Genomic DNA, 22,866 nt, shown 5'->3' with positions numbered 1-22,866 from the left:
TTTTGATCAATTTAATGTGTCCTTGTTGAATAAAAGGATTCATTGTCTTTGAACAACCCCCAAACTTGTGAACGTTAGTGTATAATTATAAAAAAATAAAAAAATAATACAAAACATTAAAGATCATTTAAAATTCTACATTCAAAAAATGAAAATGTGATGTTTATCTGCTTACCCCTAGGGCATCAAGATATAGGTGTCTTTGTTTCTTAGGTAGAACACAAATAAAGATTTTAACTTATGCATGTGAATGGTAACACACGAGAACTATGAGTAAAAAAAAACATGCACATACATGTACATAAAGTTCCTGGATTATTACGCAGGAATGAGAGTATAGTTCCTAGCCATATCGGCCAAAAAAATCACAAATTCAAATTTTTCTGTCGGTCTTAGTACACAATGTAACTACAGAAGAGTCAAGTTTTAAATAGGAAAAATATTGAAAGTCTTTGGTATTTTTTTTTTTTTTTTGCGAGATGCTAACGGTCTAATGAGATTCAATGATCTATGCTAAGCTATGCAATAAGTCCCACTGCCAGAGATCGGTTGAATGGATTCAAAAATGGTAAAACTCAACTATTTAACTCTAAGGTAGCTGGAAAATGAGCCTATTTTCAAAAAAAGAGGAATGTTCCTTTAAGACATGAACCGATCGGTTTGTGCGAGAAATCGAACAGTATTTATATATTTTTTTTGTCCAACAGCCTTGAGCATGCGATCACTTCCGATGAGTGAGGTCAATGCACACGATATGGCGTAGAGATACGTGTGCGAGATCAATTCCAGCGTTTGTGTAAACTATGCCTTGTCGTGTACAGACCTCACTCATGATTATTTTGTTAGCAATATCCTTGAGTGCCTGACGTCACACCTACAGTACTACGTCTGCCTTTGCTGTATTTGTAACAGTTGGTTCTTGTGTTAATTTACTCAAGAGTCTCACCTTCACTGGAGGATCCCGACAGATCGATGATGACATACACTTTGCCCTCAGGCTCCAAGTCGATCTGTAGAGAGGAAACAGAAAAGAAACCAATCAGAGGGCAGCATCTCAGCACAAAAGGGAGATGAATTCATCCAGAAGCTTATTATTCACTGACTTTGTGAACACGCTCTGTCAGCATCTCATTCAACATCACCTTTACTTTTATCAGCTGATGCCAAAGTTCACGATCCCAGTAATAGATTCCCTCTGTGAATCTCTCTCTACAGGGATGGGCCCCTCGCACACGCGCTCACTAACTTCCTGCTCTCTGCCTCTTTTTGTTTTCTCGTAGGACGGAGGGTGGCAGAGAGTTGGCAGGGAAACTGCTTCAGTTTTATAATTCCTTTTCAAACAATTTCCTGTCAGCTCAGCACATCCCCGAGCGACCCACGCAGACCCCACATGGGCCCGACGCCTAGCCGAGATTCGACGCCCACTCGCCATCAACCCCGCGTGGGGGGAGAGGAGCTGGGAGAGGCACCAGATCCACAATGTCAGGAAACCACTGCTTAATCTTATTATGCAGAGAGAGGGAGCGAGAATACGGGCCCCGCGGTGCATATGTGGAGGTGGATGGAGGTGTAGGAGAGAGAGAGAGATATCGAACCGCATTCATAGAGAGTCTCAAAATAGGAGGCCGGTTTTATTTTTCTCTTCACAGTGATCTAGATCATCAGGGACACGGCGGACCCGGTGCCAGATCAGCACTCCTGGTCTTAGCCTCTTCCTGAATACAGGAATTAGGACATGAAGAACGGCACAAGCTGATCTGATGGGCTCTGCGGCAGAAGAGATTTCGTTTGCCCAGATTTCAGTCACAGTTTGTGCTGTGGAGGTTGCGGTTCTGTTGTTTTGTCCCGAGTTTAATGTGCTCTCTCAGCTAAAAAAAACACAAAACAAAACAGATTTATTCCTTTAATTCCTGATGAAATCCTGATGCACTTTCGAAAACCGAGCCTGTCGCACTCTCAAAAACTGCCCTCTCCAACATATCAGATCATACCAGTCATCTGATGAAATTATAATCAAACATAGCTTTTATGGGATAGTTCAATCAAAAATAAAAAACTCAAGAAGTCATTTTGTGAAGAGCTGAAATCACTTTATATGATGAGCAGATTTAATTTAGATTTTATTTACAACTAAACAATGATCGACATTGAGCACATCACATATGGTGAACATCACGAATTTAATATGTTCATTATATGAAGTGTTTGTATCTCTTTCCAAGACTTGAATTCATATTGATTGTTTTATGACACCTTCATAACCTTTTTAAATCTTTTAGGTTGTTACTGGTACTTTCAATGGAGGGCCAGAAACCTCTCAGGCTAAATGTTCATTCGTTTTTTTTATGGGTTTGGAACAGACATGCGGGTATAAATCAAAATAATTTTTATTTTTGAGTGAACTAACCCTTTAAATCCCTGCAAGACGAAAGTTACCACTGCACTGATGATGTCATCTGGAATGCTAACAGGGTGATGACATGTCTGTTATTCAGTCGCGTGGCCCCTCCCCCACCCTCCTTGCTTCCTGTGATGTCATGAGACTCCATTCAACAGCAGCCTCCTTGAGTGTGTTTGTCTCAGAGGTGCAACGGCAACTAAATTTAGCAGAGGAAGGAAAGGCCACTGCATCTGTGTGTGTGTGTGTGTGTGTGAACGTGCAAGGATAGAGCGGTGTGTTCTAGTCTCCCTGATGACACTCTCCAGGAAACCAGTATCATGCTTTGCTATAAACAATGTTGGCAAGGCAGCTTCGCTGGTCGAGTATTTGGGTTTGTTAGTTCGAAAGCTCTTTTCAAAGCTCCGGTCATCATTCTGGCTCCAGGACAGCCTGCAGACAGAAGTCTAGTTAAAGTCATCAAGGCGAACATTTTCTTTAAAAGGATTTTTCCAGCAAAAATATCCAAACATCTTTCAAATATGACTTTTTCTCTATCTTTCTCCTAAACTGAAAATGTCTTGCTTATTTTGCAAATAGCTGCTCTTTTTTTTAAGTATAAACCTAGCTAATTATGTTTAATATGATTTATACTTAAAACATAATGCATTTTAATATTAAAACAATATTATTTTTATGCTTAAAACCAATTTGCCATTAGAATAAGGCACAAAAAGAGGAAACAAATTAAGATAAATTCTTTGTTAAAAAATTGATTGTCTTAATGAAATACATTTTGTTATATATATATATATATATATATATATATATATATATATATATATATATATATATATATATATATATATATATATATATATATATATATATATAAAGGCAAGAAAAGTCTACCACGTGCATCATTTGGAATAAGACTAAATATGACAAGAGAAGAGCTCATGAAAAAAACAGAGCCTGTAGCATGATACCAGTATCTCTTATATGGCTCAAAATATGCTTCTATTAAATATCTTTCTCAGTAAAACTGGGGCAAATTGTAAAAATATAACAAGGCCCAGAAGTTTGAAATCACTAGTGAAAATGCAGTTATAAAATATGTAATAAAATTATAAATCACTGAAAATGGTATTATCAGCAGCAATACAAATAAAAGTCACATTTATTATTTAATAAGTGACCCAGAAATAGAGCAGAATATTACTTTTTTATCATTTAAAATGTCTTTGTTTTACATTGTACAAAATCCAAAACTTATTTTTAGGCTTAAATGAGATGAATCCCAAAATTTCAACATGGTCTCCCACTTTTGCACCCCACAGTGCATTAGTGCATTACTTTAAAACCTCTTGCTATGCTAACTGACACTGGACAAACTGATGTAGTTAATCTGACTGTTGCATGTGTCAGAAGATTGGCAAATGTGTGCATGACATTGCCAACCCTTTATATGATAAATGATTTATATGATATATTTACTGATAACATTTGAAAAATACAGCGCTTATAGAATAAGTGAAAAGAAAAAACACACACACACAGCTGAGGAAAACCAGAGAGCACTATGGGCATATATACCGTGCAGACAGATGTACTACAGTCTGTCAATCAATACTGATTTGTCCCTTTTGAATAATGTACAGCAGCATAGCTGCACAGTGTTAGATCACATTACTTGCACAGAGAAACCGTTTTTTCTTGCCTTTATCTTTTTTTCTGTGCCATTTCTTTCTTCATCTTTTTGTGGCATCTCTGAAGCTTGCTCTTTCTGCCTCTTTGTTATACAAAGCTCTCGTACCTACCACTAACTGACTGTTCACACACCTACACAGAATGCACAGAATACACACAACTTTGCTTTTTAAAAATGATATTAGTTTATCAATCAATTTAACATTATTATTTAATGTCAATGTTAATATTAATATTAAATAAAAATGTAATGTACGTTTTAAAATAACATTACAATAACAAAAATGTAAAACGAATTCATAAAAATATTTTTAATATTATGGGCATTATATATTATCAAAATATTTTTAAGAGAGATCAAACTTGCCTCCATAGAAAAATGGTTAGCATTGCTCAACTATCTAAAAACAGTGTGTGTGTGTACGGTGTATACTAATTATGTATATATATAAATACATACATATATACACATATATATATAGTGTGTGTGTGTGTGTGTGTATGTATGTATGTATATAAATACATGCAGATATTTCTAAAATATATACATCATAATTTTACATTGTACACCCACATATGCAAACAAACTTTTCTTTTGGATTAATCGCAATTAATCACTTGAAAGCCCTAATATATACAGTGTATAATATATATTCACTTATATATTTGCATATACATTAATGTTTTAAAGTAATCGTTATTTTACAAGGCTCACTAGGTCAAGTTGTATTATTTTGTACTGTGGTTTCTGATTGGCGTAGCATTTGCAATGCTTAATGGGATGTGTTCAATGCCTCATTAGTAAGTACTTTCCTTCAATTCACTGTAGCATTCCATGCACAAAATCAATCAAAATGGCGGCTAGGGGTTAAACTTAAGGCATCATATGGATATCATGAGAATATAACTGGGAAGTAAAAGAGAAAAAAAAAATCAGAGCGAGAGAAAGGGGAGAAAGAGAGGATAAAACCCAGAGATAAGCTGTGGGACATAATCAGCTCCTCTTATGCAACACCCTGCGGCTCAACCTCGTCCACACCCACAGCTCAAGAGGCTTCGCTGTCTGACTGTCCCTGCCCTTAGAAAAGAGATATCGCATACGAGATCTCTTTAATATCATCCGTTTCTCTCAGACAAAAATGACATGACATGGAGAACAAAAACATACTGTGAAGTCTCCTGCCTCACAGATGTTCTAAAAGAGCCTACAAATTTCAATATGAACTCATAACATTTGTCAAATTTGCTCAAAAGACCAAGTTTTTTGAGAAACACTATGCACAACAATTAGAACAGTTGTCTTACTGAATGTAAACAACTGTCATGTGGTCTAGTTGAATTTCTCTATCAGAGACAAGGTTGCACAAGTAGGCCAATACCGTTCCATGTTTGTAAAGTGCAAAATTACAAAATAACATTGTTCAAAGTTTCTGGAAAGTATGATGTTAGTGGAACATCTTCAATAGTTAATGTGATGACCTACACCTGTGGTTAGTCTGCTAGGACACCTGTGAGAACTTGAGGAGAACTGACTTCATATATCTGCTAAAAATCACCTCGGGCCAGTTGTTTCACTCATGTGCATATGCCAGAGCGGGGTGTACTTAGAAAGGCTATCAAGTACAACACAAAGAAAACAAACTCTTGCTCTGGTTACTGTCCTCCAGTGCCTAAACGTGCACCCCTCATTGGCCTTAACTCGCCCTCTCTCTGTTCTAATCACCGCTGTGCAAACAGATACCCACAAGCCACAGAGAACACATGCCGCTCACGCTCTCCCGAATGCGCATCTCCATGGAAAAATGCTAAGCGCTGCTCAATGGCCTAAAAACAAGCTGAGGTTTTTGAAACAGCAGGTTTCAGAAAATAAAATAAAATAAATGAAGTCCAGTTCACACCAAGGGCGAGGACTATAAAGATAACTATAACGACAACTAAATTAGCGTCAACGCAAGATAATGTCCTGTTTATTATAAGAATGCACTCAAGTTATGTGCCGCTTTAATTGCTCAAGGTCTTTTAAAGCAAGAGGAATTCTGACAGGCTGTTAATGTTTTTACCATTCATCAAATGGAAATCAAAAATTACATTTTTCCTCTGTGTTGTTACCTAGCAAGCAATAGCCATTTTTCACCGTCTCGGTTAACTACAGACCCTATATAGTCCGGTAACCCACTTCTAACCAAAATAACCTTAAATTTGGTTCCATGTAATTTTTGCCAAAATATCTTGCGAGATTTCTGATATTCCTTTATGTAAGTGAAATCAACAGTAATGGTGTTTGGTTTAATTTCTTTGTTCATGTTCTAGATGACAAGTCTATTCTTGGGCTATGGTTAGATGTCTATAAATGTTCATTGACATTGTCAGCCCAGATTTTGCCTTGTTTTATCTGGACAGCTATTAGACGTCTTTTAAAACTCAAAATTGCTTGCTGGGTATCAATATAGTTATGGTGTGGAGACTGTGGACTGTTCTCATAGAATTTGAAGGATTATTAAAACCTTATGATTATAAGTCATGTGACGTTGGCGATCCGAATCATGCATCGATACGCTGATTCAACAGTTCGAAGCTTTGTTTTGAAATCGGCCCATCAATATAATTTGTTATTTAGTTGTTGTTGTTTTTTGCGCACAAAAACTTCTCGTCGCTTCATAAAATGATTTTAGAATCACTAGTGAGATGTGCCTTGTAACAACGTCTTTAGTGCCTTTTATGGGTCTTGAGAGAGGAAATGACACTGGTGTCAATGGAGGCCTTTATGAGCCATCAGATTTCAACAAAAATATCTTCATTTGTGTTCTGAAGATGAACGGAGGTCTTACGGGTGTCAAACGACATTAGGCTCGTCCTTCGGATGAGACGTTAAACCGAGGTCCTGACTCTCTGTGGTAATTAAAAATCCCAGGATGTCCGTCGATTAAGAGTAGGGGTGTAACCCCGGCATACTGGCCAAATTTGCCCATTGACCTCTGTCCATCATGGCCTCCTAATAATCCCCCTCTCCTGATTGGCTTAATTACTCGGTCTCCTCTCCACCAATCAGCTGGTGTGTGGTGGGCGTTCTGGCGCAATATGGCTGCCGTCGCATCATCCAGGTGGATGCTGCACATTGGTGGTGGCTGAGGAGATTCCCCTCTTCAATGTACAGCGCTTTGAGTGTCTAGAAAAGCGCTATATAAATGTAACAAATTATTATTATTAGGGTGAATAATTAATGACATAATTTTCATTTTTGGAACTAACCCTTTAATATAAACGTTAGTTTGAATTAGTTTGTATAATGCTCTGGCAAGATAGCTTATACTAAACTTCTACCTTGTACATTCAGTATACGTGGAGGTGGTTGCGATTTATGGACCCACGTCTCATGACTAAATATAAAAAGTGATGTGTCAATCCGACTATACAAAAACAGCGCCCTGTTTCTTTAAGAACGAAATATGAAAGGATGAAGCTGTGGTCAAGTAGTTCATCACATTAAGCTGTTAGTCCTATTAGGACTGTTGATTTGACAAGGAGAGCCTACAGTAGGGATGTGGGAGAGAGAGACTTAAATACTGTGTGCAAATGAAGACTTGTGCCTAACTGCGCACTTGGGAAATCAAAAGTAGGTCCAAGAAGTTTAAACACATGTGCCACTGATTTCTAAAAGAATCTCTCTGCTATGATTAAACATAGAGGAACATTTTCTTTCCACTCCTCCTCAATTTCGCCCTCTCCTCCATTATACTCTCCTCATCCATTTCTTACCCTCTCTAAGACAGTTTGAGCTCAGCAACAGTCCTCCTACGTCCATCTGTCAACAGCAGAGCCTCAGCATGACGGCTAGGCGGCACGCACGGCTCCCATTCACACTCGAAATCACACACAAATGTGGCCATACGAGCACATTCGGCTCCTTGAACGCACCGGCTCTGAGTGAAGCCTTCAGAGCTCCATGAATTACTAATAAGACACCACACCAGGGCTAATTGTGCATAATTCATGATACAGACTAATAATGAGAGCCTTTGAAGGTCTGATTGGAATTCAGTTTGAATAAACACTAGGTCCTGAGAGGGCTTCACGGCTTTAATTTAGTAAATAGCGCAAAAAGAGACCAGACAAAATGAAAACAGCCATCTGGAGATAAAACACTCATGTAACTGCGAGCACAGGAACAGACTATACGCCTTTGTGTCTCAAACATCACGAGGTGTGAATTACTTTGATTTGATCTCAGGCATAAAATGACCGTGCACATGCACGTAGCTACGCTGATGATTGCGGTGCACTGGTATGTGTGTGTGTGTGTGTGTGTGTGTGTGTGTGTGTGTGTGTGTGTGTGTGTGTGTGTGTGTGTGTGTGTGTGTGTGTGTGAACACGCAGTGTGTGAAAAGGGTGCTGAGAGGATTCGAGTCTGTTGTCGGCTCCTGCAGTGAAGATGACTGCAGATATGATGATGGGAGAGTCTGGCCTCTCTGTGGGCCATATGAGCACTTTTTTAAGAGAAGTTGTCATTTTTTTTCAGTAGAAATATATGAAGACTTTAGATGCAAAAGCCTATAAGTCCATCTGACGTTTTTCTTTTAAAAAAAGCATTTTTGTCAGACTTCTGCATATAGGTTTCTACATAAGTACCGGTACTTCTGATGGGCTGAGGCTGGGATCTATTATGTTTGAAGTGAAAGTATTTTATGAGCTTATACTATATGCGGAGAGCATTCACTCAGTATCGTTATCTCATTTTTGACCGGAGTAGCTTTTAGAGCATCCGAACTCTTTGTATAATAATACATTTCATTTAGCATAATTTGCTTCTATAGTCCATAAAATATAATTATCAATACAGTTTAAAATGAATACACTACATTTATAATTTTATTCCTGTGAACGCAAAGCTGAATTTTCACCATCATACTCCAGGCTTTGGTGTCACATGATTCTGCAGAAATCATTCTAATATGCAGATTTGGTGTTCTAGAAACATTTCTTATTGCTATCTTGCTGCCTAATATTTTTGTCAACACCGTGATACATTTTCGGGATTCTATGATTAATAGGAAGATCAAAAGAACTGCATTTATTCAAAATAGATAACTTTTATAACATTATACGCGCAAGCAACTTTTAATATGTCTGTGCTGAATAGAAGTATTAAAGGGTTAGTTCACCCAAACATTTTAATTGTCCCATGATTTACTCGCCCACAAGCCATACTAGGTGTACAGCTATGGAAAAAAATTAAGAGACAACTTAACATTGATTTTCCGGAGCTGTATATGACATTTTTATTTCAGATGAATACAATCAGAGATATATTAAATATATCCTACCTAGCTCTTCTGAACTTTATAATGGCAGTGAATAGAGGATTTGATTTTGAAGCCCAAAAAAGTGCATCCATCCATTATAAAAGACATCCACACGGCTCCAGTTGGTTAATAAAGGACTTCTGAAGAGAAGCCATGTATTTGTGTGAGAAAAAAAGCCATGTTTAATGAGCTATTTCATTTATATGAGCTCGCTTCCAACAGATCGATTTATGCCCAAAGAGTAACCCCTGACCTGATACATGACGTATTGATGAACACAGGAACACAGACGATAGAACAAAACAAAACATTGGTCACAAAATAGAAGTGAGAATGAGAATTCGTAAAGAGAAATGTCGGAGCATTCCAAAATAAGAGTTTGTTGCCCACATTGTAATTTTTTTGTTGTTGCTTTAACTTAAAAAAGTAAGTAACCTGGTTGCCTTAAAAAAAAATGTTTATTGAAATTACAATTTTGAGTTGAAACAATAAAGGAAATTAGTTTAATAAATAGAAACTAAAAATATTATTGTCTCTGAACCACATACACTTTTTTATAAATCATGAAAATAGCAGTTTCCCTGCGTCATCAAAAATAAAACACAATTACCCTATATTTTTACAAAATCTTTTAATAATATTTTAATAAAGGTTGTCGAATCTCAAAAAATGTTCATTGTATTAACTCAAATTTTTAATTTCAATGAACTCAATTTTAAGGCAACCCGCTAACTTTTTTTAAAATAATTTTTTACAATGCAGCCCTATTTGTCTGAACCTCGAGAGGTGGCAAAGCTTACGCTACTCCTACATTGCGTCAGGGTTCACTCTTTTGGTACAAGTCAACTTGCGTAGGCTATCTGGATGCACTTTTTTTTGCGCTTCAAAATCGAATCCTTTATTCACAGCCATTATAAGCCCAATCCCAATTCTACCCCTTAGCCCTTCCCTTTCCCCTACCCATTCATTTTGCACATTCACGAAGGGGTAGGGGTGTCTCGTTTCTGTTTTGGCTGGAGTAGTAGGGATCAGGGGAAGGGGCTGATAGCCCTTCAAATGGAGATTTTTCAAGACTACACTGCGAACGAAGGGGTAGGAGGATTTTCCCTGCACACACTGAATACTGTGCCGCTCGAATGCGTGCAGTGATGTTGCCACTCAGAATACAACTTGTGTGTTGCGTGGTTGCCAGTTTCTAAAGCCCCGTTTCCATCACAGGAACTTTACCCAGGAACCAGGAACTTTGGGTGGTACTCGGTGTGTTTAGACCGCAGGAACCAGGGTCTAAATGAAGTTCCGGGTAAATATTTCCCCCTCCAAACGGCCCTGCTCGCGAGGTAGTACTTTTTCAAAGTTCAGGAACTTTCGAGGGCGGGACTTGGGCGCTGAACATGCTGATTGGTTTAGCTCACGCAGCATTTTATTTCAATGGCATTTTTAAAAGTCTTTTGCGAGGTCTACATTCAGTAAATATCAGTCTTGCTCTCTGTCTGATGCCGCGCGTTCATCTCAGCCATCTCACATGCAATGTCTGTAATAGCTGATAATAATATACATTGTCATTTTAAATCTAGCTTTACAAGCTTTCTGAATATACTGCATGCTGCTGAATCTGCGTATTAGTGCTCTTTTCTGTCGTTGTTAATTTACCTTAGTAAACCTATACATAACCAGCAAAAGCAGCACAGCTTGAATCTCTTCCATACTCGTTATTTTTTTTTCACCATGTAAATGACCTGACCGATTACTTTTAAGTGTGCTCCCTTACATGACGTGACAGCGCGCGCCGCACTCATGTTGACAAGAGAGGATAGTTAATTTTTCTGAGGGCTAAACTTTTTATTTCGTAAGTTATGAAGATAATGTTGGAGTAATGACACAGCGTATATTGCCCCAGGCAGTTTTTACTTTAACTGCGCCTGACAGAAGATTTTTTTTCTTTCTGAGATGATTATTACACTTTACAACAAATAAATAGCTATAAATAATACTGTATTAGTCCTGGTGGCCATTAAGAGTTGCTATGGCTACAGTAAACACATTCCAGCTGCCGGTTGAAAACAGCGTTGACATTTTTGATGCGACAGACAAATTGCATGTGACAAAATGATTGCGATTGAAAGTCATCACATGTAAACACCAGATCGGTTTAGATAATGTCTCATGTAAACAGTCCACTAAAAATCTTTCAATCGGTACACACAAAAATGATTTCTGTCCGTCACTGACTTGGAGGAGCAGTCGCGCGCAGTACATCACCGGACTAATTTGCCTAATCTTCTCGGAACTTTAGATCGCGGACGAAACGCAGACAGTTGCAGGTTTGGGGGGGGGGAGAAAAGTTCCTGTAAAAAAGTTCCTGGTACAAATTGTTAAGTAATGTTGAGTAATTTTGGTGGAAACGGGGCTTAACTGGCTAAACATGCTGTTTGAGTTATGTGAACACAAACTAATAGCAGTTTAAAAATATATATCTGGCCATCCTTCATAACGCAGTCGCTATTTACAACACGTGTATCGTACGTAAACTTGCGTTACCAAGGCAACACCTGACTCGTTTATATTACAATGCAAAGAGCAGCGTTATTGCAGTGCCACAGTAGAAAACCAAACCATATCCGTACTGGCCGGCGGATCAGCACGGAATGGAACGGTTAATAAACAAACAGTTTGGCCCTATGGAAAAGCGGCTCCACCAGTCTTGTATGTTCTGTATCATTCTGTATCGTCCTAGGAAACTCGAAGGCTTTGACTTTGAATTGAAAACAAGCACCGTTTTAGTCCAAATACTGCGCAAAACTATGTTAGGAGTAATTTGTTAAACGTGCTCGTGCCTGATTTCTGTTAGATTTAGCCTTACCTATGCACATTTCATTGCTGTTCATAGTGGTTAAGTGTTACGGAACACTAATAAAATAAACTGTGTATGATGTATGATGAATGTGCAATAGTGTAGTAGTGGTGTCCCATTTCTTAGGAATATGTTCACCCTTAGGTCTTGCCACTCTGTTTCAAGGGGAAAGGGGAACAGGTAGAGGTAGAGGTAGGGTAAGGTGAAGAGAACTGGCATAAAATAGAATTGGGCCTAAAGCTTAGAAAAGCCAGGACATAATTTAACTTCGATTGTATTCATCTACAAGAAGAAAGTCATATCCACCTAGTATGGCTTGAGGGTGAGTAAATCATGAGGTCATTTTCATTTAATGGGTGAACTAGCCCTTTAATTTCTTTGAAAAGAAAAGAATCTTGACCCAAAACTTTTGAATGGTACTGACCCCATGAAGAATCTTAAATGAAAAAGGCACTATGCCAACTATGCCAACACTGGAACTGAGAAAAATGGCTTCAGTTTTAAGATCAATATAAAATCCATCAAATTGAAGTAGATTCCATTTTCCATCACTCATTTTAAAACTTCCTCCTGAATCCACACTAAAGCTCAACAAGTCAGAAGTTTAAAACCCATTAGCACTAGCTACGAAAAGAATATATTCGCATTATGTGCTTTATTTTGCTTTGGAGGTGAGAGTATAAGTGTATGTGTGTGAGTGTGTGTAACTGGGTCACGTAGATAGCGGTGCAGATCAAGCATATTTGCCAGAGTATCTCATATGTCACCTGTATTGTTCCCTTTCACTGTAAGCATGCTCGATGTGCCCTGGGCAAGAGCTCAATGCCGCATGTGAAAGCTAGACAACCGGCGGTGACACACAAAACTGCAAAGCACACACAAGCAGACCAAACTACACAAGAGGAACAAATGAGGACAGACACAACAAGAATATAAAGGCATTTCACCGGTCTCTCATAGAGTCATTTCATGAAATTAATTAGTGCTGCTGGATGGACTGATCCCTGCTTACCCACAATTCACCCTTCCCCCTCAAATCCCGAGATTTGAGAACTGATGAAAAACACTGTGAACCGAAGCGCAACAACGTGAGAAGGTTTCTGTCTGTGCAAGTCGACATGTACCACCATGGTCTAGAAGTAGATACGGGATTCCTAAGAAATCCCTGATGGGTGAAAAATCTCAATCAACAGCCAGCTTTGATGCGCTTTGGCTTGGGAAAAGGGTGATATGGGTTCCTGTGGCAACAGTATGCCAAGTTAGGGGAGGAGTGGGTGTTTTAGCCTCAGCCTGGCCTATTTGCGCAAATGGCCAGGGAGAAGTGAGGGCAGATGATGTCAATGTCCAGTAACCAGGAAGAACTGCATAACTAACACCAGCATTTAAGAAGACGCAATGGAAAGAGAGCTGCATGGGCTTCAACCTGTAAAATACTGAGTGCAATCGATAACTGTAATGTAAGCTGTAATGCAGTGGAAAGACATTAAGGAAACTGCAGGCCTTTAAAGCTCATTATCTGGGGCTAAAGCAACACTCCTAGTGAAATGTGTTTTAAGCATTTGGAGCTGCTTTGTAATGGACTGGACATAATGGTAGGAGCATACATATCTATGAAATTAACAAGGATAGTTCGGACAACAAAATGGAAGGGAAGGAAACCCAGTAGAGAGTAGCAGAGGGACAGAAGGACAAGGACAATATGAGGAAGGAGAATGAATGAACCCGAAAAAGACGAGAGCGAATGAATGGCTACAAGATCAACAGAAGTCGCCCCCCCCCCCCTCACCAACTCCCCACAGATGACCCCCTCAGTAAAAGCCTGGTAACTGAAGGCAGAGATATCCCTATAGATAAAGGCCACTTTCGCTGGTGATAATGGGATTGTTGCTAACTTGAGCTTAGGGTGTTTGTGGATGATCACTGCAGGGTCAGACATTCCATAAAGAGGCTGATGGAAGGGTTGTAAATTATTCAGTCCGTTCCTTCCTCACACAACAAAGACGGGAGGCTGCGTCTTAGTAGTGTCTGAGAACCATCCACAAAGACCAGGCTCCAATTACCACTTCCGCTAAATGCTACACAGACAGCACACGTCTACTCAAACAAACAACTATCAGCTTAAGAGAAATGTGCGTGCCCAAAAGTGGTGCAATTTCTGAAAATTTTGTTGCATCGTACTAGGCCACCGCAACATGTGTTGGGGAATGATTACATGCCAGAAACCCAACAGAGAAGTGGTAAAGCAACAAACATGACACAACAGTGTCTTCTTTAGGGTCTGAGGTCTTGGTTGGTTACATTTTCCCCTAAACAGTTTTGTAACACTGCTGCTACTGTTTCTTAGTGGGTTTGTTTGTGTTTGTTGAAGTAGAGGTGGTTATCCAAATTAGTAAGCATGCTCTCCTTGTTCCAAGCAGAATAAAGCTCCACCTGTGTGGGTAACAGTGGGAGTAAATGTACAGATGAAGCTCATTGGATGTGAGTCCACTGCATGAAGAGTGTGGGTTTTTCTGGAGACGTCTGGCTCTAGTCGCTGCTGCTCAAATGACGAGCTAAGAGACAACTGTCTTCTTAAAAATTAGACTCATTTGGTTTCTTTTTCAGTCTTAGACATACACTCACCTAAAGGATTATTAGGAACACCTGTTCAATTTCTTATTAATGCCATTATTTAATCATTATTTTTTCATTATTATTTATTCAATGCATTTAGGGGTGTGGTCCTGGTCAAGACAATATCATGAACTCTAAACTGAATGTCAGAATGTGAAAGAAAGATGATTTAAGCAATTTTGAGCATGGCATGGCTGTTGGTGCCAGACGGGTCGGTCTGAGTATTTCACAATCTGCTCAGTTACTGGGATTTTCCCACAACCATTTCTAGAATGGGTTTACAAAGAATGGTGTGAAAAGGGAAAAACATCCAGTATGCGGCAGCCCTGTGGGTAAAAAAGGCCTTGTTGATGCTAGAGGTGAATGGGCCGACTGATTCAAGTTGATAGAAGAGCAACTTTGACTGAAATAACCACTCATTACAACCGAGGTAAGCAGCAAAGCATTTCACAACACGAACAACATTGAGGCAGATGGGCTACAACAGCAGAAGACCTCACCGGGTACCACTCATCTCCACTACAAATAGGAAGAAGAGGCTACAATTTGCACAAGCTCACCAAAATTGGATGGTTGAAGACTGGAAAAGTCTTCAACCTGATGAGTCTCAATTTCTGCTGAGAGATTCAGATGGTAGAGTCAGAATTTGGTATTAACAGAATGAGACCATCATGCCTTGTTACCACTGTGCTGGATGATATTTTCTTGGCACACTTTAGGCCCCTTAGTGCCAATTGGGCATCATTTAAATGCCACGGCCTACCTGAGCATTGTTTCTGACCATGTTCATCACTTTATGAGCACCATGTACCCATCCTCTGATAGCTTCTTCCAGCAGGATAATGCACCATGTCCCAAAGCTTGAATCCTTTCAAATTGGTTTTTTGAACATGACAATGAGTTCACTGTACTAAAATGGCCCCACAGTCACCAGATCTCAACCCAATTGAGCATCTTTGGGATGTGGTGGAAGAGCTTCGTGCCCTGGATGTTCTTCCCACAAATCTCCATCAACTGCAAGATGCCATCCTATCAATATGGGCCAACATTTTTAAAGAATGCTTTCAGCACCTTGTTGAATAAATGCCACATAGAATTAAGGCAGTTCTGAAGGCGAAAGTGGTCAAACACAGTATTAGTATGGTGTTCCTAATAATCCTTTAGGTGAGTGTATGTCCCTCTATTCATTTGAGACATCACTAGAAACTTGAAGAAGTTTACATCCCAAGGCTCATTACACCATTGGACATGTATTCTAATTGGGGCAACAACCACAACAACAACAACAACAACACAAATTGTCCAACAAATTAAATATCACATCACCAACAGGTTTGTGTAAAACTTAGAATTAAAGAATTGACTTCCTTTCAATTCATGAGCTGGAATTTTAGAATGGTACGTATAGGGTATGACCTGTTACAATGCAGCCCTACGTCCTTGTTTACAACCTTGTTTCATCCTTTCAATATAAAAGTCTTTGTTAATGACTCACTCATTAAAACAGTCTTTGCTGCCATCTAATGGTGTAATAATGTAACTATCACTGAAGTTGAGGAAAAAATAAAGAAATAAAAGAAATCACAAACTGACCCTCTCACGGATCAAATACGGCATGTTATTTATATAAAATACGACTTAATGATCAATAATATTTAAATAGACTATATTAGCAATTATAAAATATAAGAAGCTTGTACAATAGGAAATAAACACAAGCAAACAGTTCAGTCAAAAGTACGCAACCATGTATAGTGGCCTACAGGTTTGAGTTAAAGAGGTCCTAATGCCCCTTTATCCTAGATGTAAAATAAGTCTCTGATGTCCCCAGAGAATGTATGGGAAATTTAGCTAGAAATACCCCACAGATAATTTTTTTTATTGCATGTGAAAATTGTCACTTTATGAGGGTGAACAAAAACACGTTTTTGTGTCCCTTTAAATGCAAATGAGCTGCTTCTCCTGGCCCCCTTTCAAGAACAGGGCTGAGCTTCAAGAGCTTATGATGCAGCTCCGCAGACACCCACTGAAAATGTTAGAAACTGCTCAGCCTTTTATGTTCAAAGTGAAATCCTAATCAACCACCCCTTTAGATAAAAATATAAAAGTTATGAAACTATGTCCTTAGCCAAATCAGTTTGCTCTGGGACAAATTATAGATTAAAAGACCAAAGATTGCCCCAAATCTCATGTTTAACCACTATCTACAATCGAGCCAGCGGCAAATTCTCGAAGGACTGGCCGAGATGAAGCCATTCTCTGCAGGTACATGATCGCTGAATGGCCGCTGACAGTCTGGAGCTCGCATCTGCGAAAGCATCTAATCAAATTGTAAAATAGCTGCTATGTTTAGTCACGTATTTGACGTCTAAATAACTACAATCTATCTAGACCAAACAACTCTTAAAACTACATTATGTGACACAATAGTATTTGTAAAAAAGATTGATTTAATTAAAAACACGGTGGCTCGACCGCCATGAGTTGCCGCAAGCAGACTGATACAAAGTGTTTACAAAGCCTAAAAGATTACATTTCCAGGCCTTCAATGCTTTTTAAAGTTCAAACACTTTCAAACAAGTCCACTAGTTTGTTTTAAGTTGATTTTCTAGATTAAAAAAAGGATTTACTTTGCATTTTACTTCTTAATATTAAAATTTTAATTCTTCATTCTATTTGTCATCTCAAATCAAATTCTGCTTAAAATCTGGAATTGATTTTAAAACATTATCAATTCAAATTTGAATGGCGCACAACCCTGATTACCAGACATCTTTGCCCTCCGTCTCCAGTCACTGTCTCATGTATGCAAACTCTTGCTTTATTAATTAGCATAAACAAGACATGGCAGATGAAGATTGTACTTCTCTGCCTCTCTGGGAAATTAGACATACCAGGGCTTCTGTCTGAATCATTGCTATCAAGCGTGTCTTTGGCTATGAAGTCTGACAAAACGTTCAGCTCCAATTATGTCAGATGCATTTGCCATAATTAACATATGCCAGAAACTGCCCTTTTAGTTGAGCCATTTTTTTTTATGATTGGCTTTGGCAGAGTGAGTGAATGAAATATAACCCTTTCAATGGCCAAAACTAGACTAACAGTCTAAGAGAGAAAACAACAAGAACTTGTACATTAGTGATGATACATTAGGAATCTAGCAATATTTGCAAAAGCAGTAAAAGTAGTTTAGCATACACAATTGGGATAGATTAACATTTTTTACTTGGCAAATGTTTCGCTTTAGTACACAGGTAAAATAAAGAGCCGACGGTTAGACAGAAGGCTCAGGATGTGTTATGATGATTAGGTAAGTCGTCAAAACCGCGATGGGGGAATGCAGAGAATAAATTGATTTCCTTCTCATTCTCTCGCCTGGCACATTTACAGCATGAGTTGCCAGCGACAGGAGGGGAAGATTGACCAGTGCAGCGACATAATCGATATATGCTGACCTTACCCTGGGTGTCTAACGACCAAACATACAAAGCACTTCCCACTGCAGCCCCTCATCTGGGTGAAGATTATATAACTCATAATTCCAGGCATGATTAGAATGCTAAATTAATCTCAGACTATCTTTCCATGACATTGAAACACGTTATAACACAGCAGCATCAAAACATTCCACTTTTAGACTATTATAAAAAAACAAGTTAATAGGTTGTGTGTTACACACCCTATAAAAACACACAATAGCATGTAATTGCAAAAAGTATTACAATTTATAATGCATATAGCCTTTACTTTAAAAAAAGAAACATTCTTAAACGAGAAGAGAGAAAAGAGCTAACACTATTAAAACTCTAATGAAAGCCTGTGAATTGAGATCTAAATGGGCCTATTTCTACCAAGTGGACCAAATCCAAAATAAGGTGACTGTCAAGCTGAAACACTCAGGTCTGACAGTTCAGGTACCATCATTTTTAAGAAAACATGGCACCGGGTTGTCTAATACATCTATCAAACTATGTGTCAAACTTGTTTTGCAGCTTGTATAATAAGCATTGATTATGTCCTTCTCTGGCATGGGAGCGTTACATATCATGAAGGCAATTTGCAAAACAGCTTCACTTGACGGAAACAGGTCTGGAATCTACAGCAGCAGAACATGTTTTGTCGAGAAATGGGAAAACCCCCAGAGCGTGAGAACCCGCGAGGAAGGCTGGGAAACGAGGGGCTTTGCTGAGGAGAAGCCGAAAACCGGACAGCCCCTATGAAAATGAGGGCCTAGACAGCATATCACTGTTGTTGTTATTGTTTTATTCTGCCAGACCAATTGTACATTTTGGATGTCTCCAACTCCAGCTTTAGGCATTTTTGCAGCTGTATGAGCGCAGTATAGAAATAAGGTGTGATAAATAAAAGGTAGACATCCATGATGTACAGTGCTGGGCTACTTCAGGACCGGGATTGAGAAGCACTGCACTAGTTTACACCAGTGTTTCTCATTCCTGTCTCATTAGAAGTGCTTGGGTGTGAGAGAATAGTAAGACACCCAAAATGTGTAGTGTTGAGGGGCCCCCAAAGAGACAGGTTCAAGTGATTACACCATGCCAATAAATTGTGAAATTAACATACCCAATCTTCAAAGTGCTTACTGCCATTCTGCAGCAGGTCCTCAAACTGAATAGTGCAGTTGGCCACAAAGTCATCATAGCCAATTGGTGCGTCATGAAAGACGGACAGTTCGATTTTCTTCCCATCATAAACCTCAGTTACAAACTCATCATTCCATGCTGGGCTATTCGTCTTTTGCTTGGTAGAAGTTTGGCCCACACGTGAATCGTCCACATTCAGGGCAATGTACGTGTCCAGTAGGAAGGTCTGAGTCTTCGGTCCAACTGCGTGCCGGAGTGACCATGGAGTGGGCTTCAGGTCCAGTGCCTCGCAAACTTTGATCTTCAGCACTCCATTAAAAACCACCATGATGACGCTCAAGTGAGATGCAGTTGGCTTCTTTGCAAGAACAGACGGTTTTAGGTTTTGATTCAGGGGGTCGCTATACCCACAGATGTCATCACGTCATCAGTATACACGCACATAGATGGATGCTGTGATGATTTAATCCCTCAAACCACTACACGGATCAGCCTGATTCTCTCATTTGAGCGGAACACTCAAATAGGATGCAAAAACGCGATATGCAAAACCAGAGGCTCCCGTGTTTGTTTACGATCCGTTTTTCCTCGCGATGGGAAAGCATACGTAAACAATCGAATTCCCTACGTCTGGAACAGCGACGAGTAGAGGAACGGGTCCAGGAGACAAAATATCGCCAGCAATATAGAGGAAAATATCCCAAATGTGATGGTCTTCAGATGGGTTTGTCCTGTACTATTCGTTTTCCAGTATGCGTTGAGTGGGAGAGGCGTTTGGGATTCCTCCTTCTCCCAGTCTGCTGACAAACCGCTCGCAGACTATTGCCATCCACTCGCCGAGATATTCAGCTGCTTCTTTTCTTTGTTGATTTGAGAAGACGAAACAATTCGAGCTACACGCTCATGTAGTCTTTTGCGCTGCAGCCTCTCTCTCTCACACACACACACACACACACACACTCTCTTTCTCTCTCACACACACTCTCTCTCCCTCCCTGCGCTCAAGCGCCAGTTCAGGAAATGCGCAAAACACGTCAGATGATTTAAGCCGCGCCGCGTCCACTCTGCACCGGATGGGGGAGCGTGTGTGTACAGACAGAGGAGCAGCAGCGTGGGGAAACAGAGGGAGGCACCCGAGGGTTGGATTTGAACAGAAGAGCATGTTGGTCTAGGCTAGTGCTAGGCTATAAGGTGCCTGTTAAGGGAAGGGTTAATGAAAGGGTGTAAAGCCTACAAATAGTTTAAAGTCTATATTTAAGACTAGTTTTTAGTTTAAAAAACATCGAGCTCTGAACAAAATAAAGAGAGCAAGCTGCAAAATTAGAAGTTTCTCTGTATTTATTATGTTTAAGTAAAATTGATTTTTTTTTATGATTCTACAAACTAGGCCTACTAACAACATTGATTTCCAATAGGCTTAGATTATTGTCATTTAGAGCATTTATTTGTAGATAATGACTTTCATGCGTCATATGCTCCCTATCAATCGGTCACATTGCTGTTGGGTGATGGAGATTGTGATGGCCACAACAGGGTCTTGATCTGGTGGTTCTCCATCCACACCTTGATTGACCTGGCTGTGTTGGGGAACATTGTCAGAGCAGAAGGAATCATGTTTTCTTCCAGGATAACCTTGTAGGCTACGTGGCTTGAGTCACGTGTCCATCACAAAGACAGATCTGCCTGATTCTGATCTTCTCTGCTGAGTTAAATTTTTAGTTTTGCCCAATACCTGGTCTTCTAATGGTTCGACAGAGACCTGGAGATGCCAACAACCTATGGTCTCTTGCACCCACTGTGAAATTTGGTGGAGGATCAGTGAGGATCTGGTGGTTCTTCAGAATTGGGCAGATACTTCTTTGCAACGGATGAATAACTCAGTACAAGATTATCCTGAAAAGAAAAGAAAAGTTGCTTCCTTCTGTTCCGACAATGTTCCCCAAATCAAAAGACTGGTTTTTCGTGCAGGACAATGCTCCAAATGCTTTAAATTAAAATATTTGAAATTTGGAAGAAATGTTGTCAGTAGTTTGTAGAATAAATAAAAAATGTTAATTTACTCATGAACAGATTATATATATAAACAAAACCTGCTAATTTTGGAGTGGTCTCTGAATTTTTTCCAGTTTATTTTTTTTAAGACTGTTTACCTTCAGGCTATTATATATATAAAAATTAAGTTAATGAGGTTAACTAAAAACTATATGTTGTCAGTTGTGTAAAAAGTGTTAACAAACTTTGAATTGTGTTTGTCTTTAGTAAATATAGGGGTTTAAATGAGGGCCAAATATGACCTGAGGATCACACATGGATTTGTGAGTGTTCTTTCTTTCATGTGTGTGTTGTGTGTGTAAGTTTTTCTATCCCAGTTGGAACGTCAACCTGAATGCACATGTAATGTAAAAATGTAAAAAAAAAAACTAAAGTTTCGTGTGATGGGTAGGTTTAGGGGTAGGAATAGTACGGTTTGTGTAAAACCCATTACGTCAAAAGAGTCCCCAGAAAAATAGCGCGCTAAACAAGAGATTGTGTGCGCGTGTGTGTGTGTGAATCACTTGCATTTCCAAAATGTCACATGATACTTGACAAATAGCTACATCTGGGACTTATTCCAAATCAAAACATTTAGGTTGCATATCTGTCCCTTGACAAAATTATATTCAGGAATTATCACATAGCAACACTGATTTATTTGAAACTACAGCTTCATGTGTCCTGTCATGTGGCCACAATGTCTTTCATTTAAGCTACTCCAAGAGATAAGTTACAAGTTGTTTGAAACAGAAAGTATTCTAATTATGTAATTTAGTGAACTCTAGTGGTGGAAATTAGTGCTACACAGGTAGAATTACAGGAGTTACCAATGAACCCAAACAGAAATCCGAACAGGATGTTTAGGTTGGTGGATGTCATGGAACAAAAAAAAACAAAAACCCCGAAAGAAACCCAACCAAAGACTTAAGAGGGAAATCTACATGCGCATATTGAGTTATAGCAAATAGATCAATCAGACAGTACATGATTTAGACATGCATACAATAAGAATATTATTCCAGTAGGTGGCAATATAGATTTAGATACCAAGTGGAACATCAGGACCTCTAAAACAGGGAGAGGCAACTCAAGGTCCACTTTCCTGCAAACTGAGATTACCTCCAACCCTGATCAAACTCACATGCCAGTAGCTTTAAGGTAATCATGATCTTGATTTGCTAGTTCTGTTTAATTATGGTTATATATATATATATATATATATATATATATATATATATATATATATATATATATATATATATATATATATATATATATATATATATATATATATATATATATAATTTATATTTAATTTTAAATGTATATATGCAAATATAATGCATATAATTTATATTTAATTTTAAATTTATATATATA

The 22,866-nt window shown here is 38.8% G+C and overlaps 1 protein-coding gene across 2 annotated transcripts in view; it reads right to left on the bottom strand.

The window, feature by feature from the left end:
• Window positions 1-20,641, bottom strand: part of prkcea (protein kinase C, epsilon a) — an 87,352-nt gene extending 66,711 nt beyond the window's left edge. Inside the window, exons 1-2 of one of the 2 annotated variants that reach the window (XM_067429407.1) lie at window positions 19,433-20,641; window positions 947-1,010 (exon numbers count right to left, since the gene is read on the bottom strand). In XM_067429407.1, the coding sequence (XP_067285508.1) occupies window positions 947-1,010; window positions 19,433-19,780 (412 nt within the window). In that variant the 5' untranslated portion in view covers window positions 19,781-20,641. The remainder of the gene's footprint in view (window positions 1-946; window positions 1,011-19,432) is intronic. The other variant, XM_067429406.1, reaches the window with a different exon arrangement.
• Window positions 20,642-22,866: the final 2,225 nt, after the last annotated feature.

Source organism: Pseudorasbora parva, chromosome 21, assembly GCF_024679245.1.
Source record: "Pseudorasbora parva isolate DD20220531a chromosome 21, ASM2467924v1, whole genome shotgun sequence".
NCBI lineage: Eukaryota > Metazoa > Chordata > Actinopteri > Cypriniformes > Gobionidae > Pseudorasbora > Pseudorasbora parva.
Note: the sequence above shows the minus strand (reverse complement) of the source record. Positions and strands in the feature narration are given on the sequence as shown.